Consider the following 12104-nt stretch of genomic DNA (forward strand, 5'->3'; position numbering starts at 1 on the left):
TACCAAGACAAATAAAAGAACACATACACAAATGTTTTTTTATAGGTCAGAAAACCCACTATTGTTGAAATAACAATATTTACAATAGTCACGAAAAGGTGAATACAATATTCATAAAAGCATTCTGTGAAATCCCAGAAGGAAATAGTTGGAAAGTCGTGCAGTGGAACAATGAAGTGTGTTTAGTTCTTGGCCAACAGAGTGGAAGGAGCCAGTGCAGGGGTGTCTGGGCTGGGGGAGCACTTGGTTTTGCCCATTCTAGTAGAATTTCAGCCACATAGTCCTTGTCTCTTAGCAACCTGAGCAACCCTCTGAAAACAAGCCTTTGAGGCCGGGGCAATTGCCTCAGATCCAGGGGTACCATGGAGGAGCGGTGGCTTCCATGGAATCGTCCCCGGAAGGTAGTTCAGCCAATGCCTCTGGGCATGACCTACAAGCCCTGGTTCAAGGATAGGCTGCCTTCTAAGTGTTTAGCAAAGCACAAACAGGAACAACTGAAGTTCCCTAAGACTCTGGATGGCCGACGTTGGTTGTTTGTGAAGAAAGGGCTGGATGATTTCAGGAAGGGCTGTCCTTCTTGTGAAGGTATGATTCTTCGTGGCCCCAATGAGGGCTTTCTCCCCACAATTTCACATGAAGTCCGCCGTGGCTCCAGAAAGACTCAGCAAAAATGGTGCCAGAACTTAAGCTCGTTTTCCTCTCTGTCGCGGACCGAGAAAGCACGCAAGACCTTTGTGGAGAGAACCGAATCAAACTCGACCCAGCATCCCTTGGCTTTCTGGCCCCTGGAGGAAGCAATTTCTGAAGATACCTTATTAAAAGTTCTGAAAATTCTTGACCCTGACCGGAGGCTGGAGGAGAAATGGAATTACTGTGAGGGCCGCAGAAAATCTATAAATGAGCCTACAGTGGCTGAGACATGCTCTGACAATGAAGTTGACTCGGAACCTCCCAAGTTTCCTTGGTCATGTATATATAGTCTGCTTAATGAAAACAAGTCTGAGACACAGGACTCCAGCGAGTCTCTTTATCACAGGTACACACCCAAAGAAGTCTATGACTTTTGTGAATGGGTTGAGTCACTTGGAGTCATGGACATTGACGAAGAGTTCATGATGAAGCAGTTTGACTTTGGCTATGAGTGCAAACAGATCTATAATGACTGTGCCATCAAGAGAATCAGCCTGCTTCCTCCTGAGCTCAGGTACTGCAGGAGGCTGAGCAAAGTGAAGGAAATCAGATTCTCCATACAGGAGTCAAACTTTGAAAGGAAACTCCGAAAACCACAAGATCCTTACAAGCACACCAGAGATAAGATTAGATATGGAGCATGGTATCTAAAGCCGGCTCTGTGGAAAAAGCTAGTAAATGATGAACCTTTAGAGGATCCTGCACTTCAAAGTGGAAAGGCAGAAAAACCAGACATCATTGAAGACCTTTATGGAACAATTGCCTTTAAGGATTTCATCATAAGCAAAGGCTACACTATGCCAAGCATCCTTGAGAAATTGTTTATGAGGAAAGGATGGGATTATGACACTGTCAACACTCCAATACCAAGAATACTAAAAGCACATGAATTGCTCATGCAGAAAAAGGACGAAGATTATGATGATGAAAATGACTAGGTGTTTTCCCATTTTACTTGACTTTATTCTGCTCTCATTTCAAACATAAAAACTAATAAAAGCAGAATTACTACACTTTAGATTCTGTGACATCAATTAGAACACAAGATAAATATTAAAAAATTGTAATTGTTTGTGTAAGAGAAAATTTCCATAGCTTCAGCTAAATGAAAAATTGAAGGAAACAATTACAGTGATTATTTTTCAAACCAAACTTGACACTACAGCTGAAATAATGTCTGTTTTCTTGTTTTTCATTCTAGTTTGATACTTTTTTTTGAACCAAAAAATAAATATTTGTTTTCTTTTATGGGTACACATAGGACTGTGTGTTCCGAACAGAAACATATACTTAACCAACTAATTAGGGAAGTATTATGTCATGAATGTGTGTCCAGTATATAAGAAAGAATTCTTTTTAAAATTAAAATTAATTTATATTTTCATTAATTACAGTTTATTCACATTGCATTTCAGCTGTAGCCCCCTCCCCTCTCCCCTCCCAATCACACTCTACCTCCCTCATCTCCTCCCATACCGCTCCCCCAAGTCCACTGATAGGGGAGGTCCTCCTCTTCCCCTTCTATCTGATCCTACTCTGTTAGGTCTCATCAGGACTGGCTGCACTGTCTTCCTCTGTGGCCTGGCAAGGCTGCTTCCCCATTAGGGGGAGGTGAAGAAAAGTTTTATTTCGTTTTTAGTCATATGAATATAAGTGTCTCTGTTCAAGTGTTCAAGTAATCTGTGGATGCCCAAGAAAATCTAGGGGATCAGATTCCTCTGGCTGAGGTTACACGTGATTGTGAGCCACCTGTTACAGGTTCTGAGAATCAAATTCCGGCCCCTCTGGAAGAATCATACTCTTTAATTGCTGAGTCATCTCTCCAGCCCCCAGTCGATATTTTTGAGAGGTAACTAAAGATTTAAATAAATGGATAGGTAGTTAACGATTTTACTTTTAGGTTCATCTTGAACGTTCATATACACAGACACTCAGTACATTTTTAAAGCAATTATATTTTCTATTTATATATGATATAACACATGTAATATCATAACACATATATTTATATATTTCTATTTATGTATGATATAACACATGTAATATTTTCAGTATTAAAACCATTTTAGAAATAGAGTTTGCAAATATTTAAAGTATTCTTACTCATAATAGTTATTGAAAATTTTTTTCTGCCTTGTCTTTTGAATTGATATGCCATGCTTTTCATGTCATACCAAGAGGTTAATTCTCCTACCAATATCAAGGAGATTTCTTCCTTTGCTCTTTTTTTTCTACTGGTAATGTTAGTGATTTCAGGTGTTACATTTACATCTTTAATCCATTTATGTTCCCTTTCCCCATGTGGTGACAAGTTCAGAGAATAAACTGGATTGTTGGTACATATTTGGTGAAAAAAGAAATGACGAGGAACTATATGTAAGTTTTATTGTTATTTTTCAAACATTTCCCCACATTTTAACAATGCAAACATGTTCTACCTTCATCTTCTTTTATAAAAACTGTGAAATTCTCTCTGTTGCTGGTGATTTCTGCTTCCCCAAATTCTTTTCCTGAGTGATCAGAATTGATGAATGTTTCCTAAATTAGATAACATCTCTTTTTCATCATTTTTACTCTACACAAAAAAGCCTGTGTTTCATTTTGTTGATGTTGTTGTTGTTGGTTTGTTTGTTGCCTTACTTTCTCAAGACAGGGTCTCACTATGTAGCTTGGCCTGTCCTGGAACTCACTATGTAGACCAGGCTGGCCTTGAACTCACAGAGATCTTTTTGCACATTTATTTTTTTAATGAATTATTTATTGATTATGTGTATGAATGTTTTGCCTGCATATGTCTGTGCACCATGTGGGTGAGGTACCCACTGAAGCCAGAAGAATATATCCTCTGCAAAGGCAGGAAGTGCTTTTAACTGCTGAGACATTTCTCCAGCCTTCATACTGTAATTATAAAGAATATTATGATTTTTATAAATTTAATGACATTTTATCCTAATTTACCATTTTTTTAAGAATAACATCAAATGTTTGTTTGAGCACATTGTATGAGAAAAAAAAATGTCCATTGGTATTTTGTTGTTGTTGTTGTTTGTTTGTTTTTGAGGCAGGGCCTCTCTACATAGCTTTGGATGTCTAGAATTCATCCTGTAGATGAATCAAAGGCATGTGCCACAATGCCCTGCAGATGCACAGTATTTTAAATTATAATTGATAACTTCCATAGTAGTTGAAGGAATAATATAAAACAAACAGACTGGTAGAAACCATACAATGGAATATAGATAGAATCTTCAACAAATGGTGCTGGTCTGACTGGATGTCTACATGTAGAAAATGCAAATAGATCCATATTTATCACCCTGCACAAAACTAAAGTCCAATTGTATCCAAGACCTCAGCAGAAATCCAAACACACTAAATCTGTTGGTTTGGGCTTTTTTTTTTTAAATCAAAGATTCAGTATTTGTACAAGTGTGGGTTTATTTCTGGGTCTTTGATTGGATTCCATTGATCTACCAGTCTGTTTCTATGCCAGTCAGTACCATGCCATTTTTACTACTGTTGCTCTACAGTACAGCTTGAAATCAGAGATGAAGATACCTCCAGAAGATCTTTTACTCTACAGAGTTGTTTTAGCTGTCCTGGATTTTTTTGTTTGTATGTTTTTCCATACGGAATTAAGAATATTTCTTTCAAGGTCTGTAAAGAATTGTGTTGGTATTTTGGTGGGAATTGTATTAAATCTGTAGATTGCTTTTGAAAGGATGGTCATTTTCACTATGTTAATCCAACTGATCTATGAACATGGGAGATCTCTCCATCTTCTGATACCTTCTTCAGTTTCTTTCTTCAAAGACGTAAAGTTTTTTTATACAGTTCTTTAATTTGCTTAGTTAGAGTCAAAACAAGGTATTTTATTTATTTGTTGCTATTGTGAAGGGAGTTGTTTCACTGATTTCTTTCTCAGCCCATTTGTCTTGTATACAGGAGGACTTCTGATTTTTTTTTTTTGAGCTAATTTTGTATCCAGCCACTTTGCTGAAGGTGTTTATCAGCAAAAGGAATTTTCTGGTAGAATTTTTGAGGTCACTCATATATACTATCATATTATCTGTGAATAGTGTACTTAGACTTCTTCCAATTTGTATCCCCTTTATCTCCTTTAGGTGTCTTATTGATATAGCTAGGACTTCAAGTACTTTGTTGAAGAGATATGGAGAGAGTAGGCAGCCTTGTCTTGTCCCTGATTTCAGTGGGATTGATGAAGTTTCTCTCTGTTTAGTTTGATGTTGGCCTGCTGTATTTTGCCTTTACTATATTTAGGTGTGTGCATTGTATCCCTGATCTCGCCAAAACTTTAAACATGAATGGGTGCTGGATTTTGTGAAATGCTTTTTCAGCATCCAAGGACCTGATCATGTGGGGTTTTCTTTTCCCTTCTGTTTTTTTGTTTGTTTGTTTTGTTTTTGTTTTTGTTTTTTTATGTGGTGGTTTACATTGATGGAATTCCATATATTGTACCACGCCTAGGATGAAGGGACATGGTGGATGATATTTTTTTTATGTGTTTTTGGATTCAGTTTGCCAGCATTTTATTGAGTATTTTTGCATTAGTATTCATAAGAGAAATAGGTCTGAAGTTCTCTTTTTTTTGTTGGGTCTTTGTGTGGTTTAGGTATCAAGGTGAATATGGCCTCACAGAAAGAGGTTGGTAATGTTCCTTTTGTTTCTATTTTGTGAAATAGCTTGAAGAGTGTTGGAGTTAGCTCTTCTTTGAAGGTCTGGTAGAATTCAGTGCTGAAACCAACTGGTGCTGGGAATGTTTTCGGAAGCAAGACATTTGATGACTACTTCTATTGCCTTCGGGGATATAGAACTATTTAATATACTTAATTTACTTGATAGTGGAATATATCAAAAAATTGTCCATTTCATTTAGATTTTAAATTTTTGTATCATCTAGGCTTATTGAAGGAGGACCTAATGATTGTTTGGATTTCCTCAGTGTCTGTTATTACATCTCCCTTTTCTTTTCTGATTTTGTTGATTTGGATATTGTCTCTCTGCCTTTTAGTTAGTTTGGCTAAGGGTTTGTCTATCTTGTTTATTTTCTCAAAGAAGCAGCTCTTGTTTTATTTTTTGTTTGTTTGTTTTATTCTTTGAATTGTTCTCTTTGTTTCAACTTGTTAGTTTCATCCCTGATTTTGATTATTTCCAGCTGTCTACTCTTCTTGGGTGTGTCTGCTACTTTTTTCCCAAGAGCTTTCAGGTGTGCCCTTAAGTTGCTTGTATGAGATATCTCAAACTTCTTTCTGTAGCCACTTAGTGCTTTGAACTTTCCTCTTAGCATTGCTTTCACTGTGTCCTGTAAGTTTGGGTAATCTGTGCTTTTATTTTCACTTGATTTTAGTTAGTCTTTAATTTCTTTCCTGACCTAGCTGTCATTGAGTAGAAAGTTGTTTAGTTTCCACATGTGTGTAGGATTTTTGCTCTTCCTGTTGTTGTTGAGGTCTAGTTTTAGACCATGGTGGTATGATAGGATACAAGGAATTATTTCAAACTTCTTGTCTCTGTCCAGGCTTTCTTTGTGCCAGACTATATGGTCAACTTTTGAGAAGGTTCTGTGGTGTGCTGAGAAGCAGGTATATTCTTTTGCATTTGGGCGAAATGTTCTGTAGACACTTATTAGGTCCATTTGAATTAAGACCTGTGCAAGCGTTGTTATTTCTCTATTTAGCTTCTTCCTCTATGTTATATCCGTTGGTGACAGTGGGGTGTTGAAGTCTTTCACTATTAAGGTGCTGGGATCATTATGTAATTTATATTCAGGAGCTCTTGTGTTTGGGGCATAGGTGTTCAGAATTGTGATGTGTTTCTGGTGGATTTTTCTTTTGTTAAGAATGAAGTGTTCCTCCCCATCTTTTGTGATTAATTTCTTTTGAAAGTCTATTTAATTTGCTATTAGAATGGCTATTCCAGCTTGCTTCTTGGGTTCTTTTGCTTAGAAAATCTCTTTTTTTTTAGCCCTTTACTATGGGGTTATGTCTATTTTTGTTGCAGAGGTGTGTTTCTTGAATGCAGCAGAATGTTGGATCCTCGTTCCACAACCATTCTGTTAGTCTTTGTCTTTTCATTGTAGAGTTGAGTCCACTAATGTTGATAGATATTAGTGATGAATGATTGTTAGTTCATTTTATTTCGGAGTTTGGATGATTGTGTGTTTGTGTGTGTGTGTGTTTTTTTCTTTCTCTTTTTGTTGTGAAGGTATCTTTATCCTGTATTTTCTTGGGTGTAGTTGATCTCATTGGGTTGGAGTTTTCCTTCTTGTATCTTCTGTAGTGTTGATTTGCTGCATACATATTGTTTAAATTTAGTTTTGTCATGAAATATTTTGTTTTCTCCATCTATGTTGATTGAAAGTGTTGTGGTGTAAAAATAGCCACACAAACCATTCCTACTCCAGTCTCAGTTAGATACGCATCGTTTATTTGAATGCCTCTCCAAACTGATCGATTAGGGCCACAGTAAGGACATGGAAGCCTAACTATGACATATACAAGGTCACATAGCATGGTTTTATAGGAAAATAACCAAATTCAAAACACATGGATAGGGCAGTACGAAGCAATATTACAATTTTGGCTAACTAAAAAAGTATTATCAGTTAATCTTTAAGCTGGTTGGTTCTATGTGAGGTAAGTGAGGGTCTTCCAGAGTGCAGCTCAAGTGCAACTGAATGCCACCAGGTGTATAGATAAAAAGAGTACAATTAGAGTGTAGCCAAATATATAGATAAGCAAGTGTGAGTTATGATTCTATTGAATCATAAGGTCAGCTATGAACACCTGCTTCTGGGAATCAAAGTTGAAAAGTTTAAAAATTTGAACTTAATTTCACTGTAGAAACAAAATGGAAGTTCCTTTGTCTCAAATAGCAGACTACAACATGAGGTATTTTTTTTTTCCTGGGTATAGTAGTCTGGGTTTTTATCTGTGGTTTCTTAGTGTCTGCCTGCATGGTATCTGCCCAAGCCTTTCTGGCTTTCATAGTCTCTGTTGAGAAGTCTGGTGTGATTCCAATTGGTCTGCCTTTATGTGTTATTTGTTCTTTTTCCCTTGCCACTTTTAATGTTTTTTTCTTTGTTCTGTAGATTTAGTGTGTTGATTATTATGGGGTGGGAGGAATTTCTTTTCTTGTCTAGTCTATTTGGTGTTCTGTTAGCCTCTTGTAGGTTTAAGGGCATCTATTTCTTTTTTAAATTATATTTATTTTTATTAATTACAGTTTATTCACTTTGTATCCCCCCTGTACCTCCCTTCCTCTTCCCCTCCCTCCATTTTCCTAACCTGTGCTCCTCTCCCCCAGTCCACTGATAAAGGGAGATTCTCCTCCCCTTCCCTCTGATCTTAGTCTATCAGGTCTCATCAGGAGTGGCTGCATTGTCTTCATCTGTGGCCTGGTAAGGCCGATCCTCAGGGGGAGGTGATCAAAGAGCAGGCTAATCAGTGCCTGTCAGAGATAGTCCCTGTTTCCATTACTATGGAACCCACTTGGGCACTGAACTGCCATGGGCCACCTCTGTGCAGGGGTTCCAGGCCATCTCCATGAATGGTCCTTGGCTAGAGTATCAGTCTCAGAAAAGACTCCTGTGCTCAGACTTTTTGGATCTGTTGCTCTCCTTGTGGAGCTCCTATCCTCTCCAGGTTTTATTGCCTCCCACTTCTTTTATAAGATTCCGTGCACTCTGCTCAAAGTTTGGCTATGAGTCTCAGCATCTGCCCTGATACCCTGCAGGGTGGAGGCTTTCAGAGGCCCTCTATGGTAGGCTCCCGTCCTATTCCCTGCTTTTTCCTCCTCCTATGTCTATCCTCTTTGCCTTTCTAAATGGGGATTAAGCATCTAAGCCAGAGTCTTTCTTCTTGATTAGCTTCCATAAGTGTACAGATTTTAGTATGTTTATCCTATTTTATATGTCTAATATCCACTTATGAGTGAGTATATACCCTGTGTGTCTTTCTGCTTTTGGGATCCCTCACTCAGGATGATCTTTTTCTGTTCCCACCATTTGTCTGCAAATTTATTTCTTTCGTTCTTTATTTTATTTTTCTTTTTTTAAATCACTGAGTAATATACCATTGTGTAGATGTACCACAATTTTTGTATCCATTCCTCAACCGAGGGCATCTAGGCTGTTTCCAGCTTCTGGTTATTACAAATAAAGCTGCTATAAACATGGTTGAACAGTTGTCCTTGTTGTATGTTGAGCATCTTTTGGATATATGCCTAGGATTGGTATAGCTGGATCTTGAGGAAACATTACCTTAATTGTCTGAGAAAGCACCAGATTGATCTCCAAAGTGGTTGCACAGTTTAATTCCCACCAGCAGTGGAGGATGGTTCCCTTTTTCCATATCCTCTCCAGCATGTGTTGTCACTTGAGTTTTTGATCTTAGCCATTCTGACGGGTGTAAGGTGAAATCTCAGGGTCGTTTTGATTTGCATCTCTCTGATGTCTAAAGATGTTGAACATCTCTTTAAGTGTTTCTCTGCCATTCTATATTCCTCTACAGAGAATTTTCTGTTTGTTCTGCACCCAATTTTTTAATAGGATTACTTCACTTGTTGCTGTTTAACTTCTTTAGTTCTTTATATGTACTGGATATTAGCCCTCTGTTAGATATAGGGTTGATGAAGATCCTTTCCCCGTGTGTAGGCTATCCTTTTGTTTTGACGATAGTGTCGTTTGCTTTACAGAAGTTTTCTGTTTCATGGGGTCCCATTTATTGATTGTTGCTCTTAGAGCTTGTGCTGTTGGTGTTCTGTTCAGGAAGTGGTCTCCTGTGCCAATGAGTTCCAGGCTCTTCCCCACTTTTTCTTCTAACAGGTTTAGTGTGTCTGGATTTATATTGAGGTCTTTGATCCACTTGGACTTTACTTTTGTGCAGGGTGATAAATATGGATCTATTTGCATTTATCTACGTGTAGACATCCAGTTAGACCAGCACCATTTGTTAAAGATGCTATCTCTTTTTTCCATTGTATGGTTTTGGCATCTTTGTCAAAGATCAGATGTCTATAAGTGTGTGGGTTTATTTTGTGGTCTTCTATTCGATTCCACTGATCTACCAGTTGTTTCTATGCCAGTACCATTCAGCCTTTATTGCTCTATAGTACAGCTTGAGATCAGAGATGGAGATACCTCCAGAAGATCTTTTATTGTAGAGGACTGTTTTAACGATTCTGGGTTTCTTGTTATTCCATATGAAGTTGAGAATTTTTCTTTCAAGGTCTGTAAATAATTGTGTTGCTAATTTGATGGGAATTGCATTAATCTGTAGCTTGCTTTTACTATGTTAATCCTGCCAAGCCATGAGCATGGGAGATCTTTCCATCTTCTGATATCTACTTTTAATTATTTCTTCAGAGACTTGAAATTTTTTCATACAAGTCTTTGACTTGCTTAGTAAGGGTCACACCAAGGTAATTTATGTTCTTTGTGGCTATTGTGAAGGGTGTTGTTTCCTTAATTTCTTTCTCAACCCTTTTGTCTTTTGTATACAGGAGGGCTACTGATTTTTTTTTTGAGTTAATATTGTATCCAACCACTTTGCTGAAGGTGTTTATCAGCTTTAGGAGTTCCCTGGTAGAATTTTGGAGGTCATTTTGGCGTCATACCATCTGAAAATAGTGATACTTTGACTTCTTCCTTTACAATTCGTATCCTCTTGATCTCCTTTAATTGTCTTATTGCTCTAGCAAGGACTTCAAGAACTATGTTGAAGAGGTATGGAGAGAGTGGGCAGCCTTGCCTTATCCCTGATTTCAGTGGGATCGCTTTAAGTTTCTCTCTGTTTTGTTTGATGTTGGCTATAGGCTTGCTGAATATTGTCTTTACTAGGTTTAGGTATGTGCCTGGTATCCCTGAGCTCTGCAAGACTTTAAACATGAATGGATGTTTGATTTTTGTCAAATACCTTTTCAGCATCTAAGGAGATTATCATGTGTTTCATTCTTTCAATTTGATTATATGGTGGATCACATTGATGGATTTCTGTATATTGAACCACCCCTGCGTACCCTGGATGAATCCTACTTGGTCATAGTGGATGATATCTTTGATGTGTTCTTGGATTTGGTTTGCAAGCATTTTGTTGAGTATTTTTGCATCAATGTTCATTAGGGAGATTGGCCTGAAAACCTCTTTCTTTGTTGGGTCTTTTTGAGGTTTAGGTACCAAGGTAATCAGTAGCTTCATAGAATCAGTTTGGTAGTGTTCCTTCTGTTTCCATTTAGTAGAATAGTTTGAAAAGAATTAGAATTAGCTCTTTTTTGGAGGTCTGGTAGAATTCTGCGCTGAAACCATCTGGCCCTGGACTCTTTTTTGTATGGGAGACTTTTGATGACCGCTTTTATTTCCTTAGGGGATATAGGACTATTTAATTGATTTACCTGGTCTTGCTTCAGCTTTGGTAAGCGGAATCGATCAAGAAAATTATCCATTTCATTTAGATTTTCAAATTTTGTGGCATATAGACTTTTGAAGTAAGTCCTAATTATTGTTTGAATTTCCTCAGTATCTGTATTTATGTCCCCCTTTTCATTTCTGATTTTTTAAATTTGGATGGTGTCTCTCTGCCTTTTAGTTAGCTTGGCTAAGGGTTTGTCTATCTTGTCAATTTTCTCAAAGAACCAGCTCTTGGTTTCATTGATTCTTTGAATTGCTTTGTTTCTAATTTATTCATTTCAGCCCTGTGTTTGATTATTTCCAGCTGGCTACTCCTCTTTGGTGTGTCTGCTTCTTTTTTCTCTAGGGATTTTAGGTGAGTCATTCAATTGCTTGAATCAGATGTTTCAAATTACTTCTTGAAGGTACTTAGTGCTATGAACTTTCCTCTTAGCACTGCTTTCATTTGGTCCCATAAGTTTGGGTATGTTGTGCCTTAATTTTCATTGTATTCTAGGAAGACTTTACTTTCTTTATTTCTTCCCTGACCCAGCTGTTATTGAGTAGCTTGTTGTTCAGTTTCCATGTATGTGTAGGATTTGGGCTATTTCTGTTGTTGTTGAGGTCCAGCTTTAGTCGATGGTGATCAGATAGGATACAAGTGATTATTTCAGTTTTCCTGTATCTGTTAAGGCTTGCTTTGTGAACAACTATATGGTTTATTTTGGAGAAGTTTCCATAAGGTGCTGAGAAGAACGTTAATTCTTTTGTGTTTGAGTGAAAGGTTCTGCAGATGTCTGTTAGGTCCATTTTATTAATGACCTTTGTTAGAGATATTGTTTCTTTGTTTAATTTCTGTTTTGTTGACCTGTCCTTTGTTGAGAGTGGGGTGTTGAAGTTTCCCACTATTAATGTGTGTTTAAAGGTTTATTAATGTTTCTTTTACAAATGTGGGTGCCCTTGTATTTGGTGCATAGATGTTCAGGATTGTGATGTCTTCCTGGTGGAATTT

At 37.5% G+C, this 12104-nt stretch overlaps 1 protein-coding gene across 1 annotated transcript; it reads left to right on the forward strand.

Moving 5' to 3' along the window:
- Positions 1–362: 362 nt before the first annotated feature.
- Positions 363–1628, forward strand: LOC110541889 (putative protein FAM47D). Its single transcript, XM_021628581.1, has one exon. It carries the CDS (start codon positions 363–365, stop codon positions 1626–1628), a length of 1266 nt encoding a protein of 421 aa, XP_021484256.1.
- The last annotated feature ends 10476 nt before the right edge of the window (positions 1629–12104 follow it).

This window comes from Meriones unguiculatus, chromosome X (genome assembly GCF_030254825.1).
Source record: "Meriones unguiculatus strain TT.TT164.6M chromosome X, Bangor_MerUng_6.1, whole genome shotgun sequence".
Classification (NCBI taxonomy): Eukaryota; Metazoa; Chordata; class Mammalia; order Rodentia; family Muridae; genus Meriones; species Meriones unguiculatus.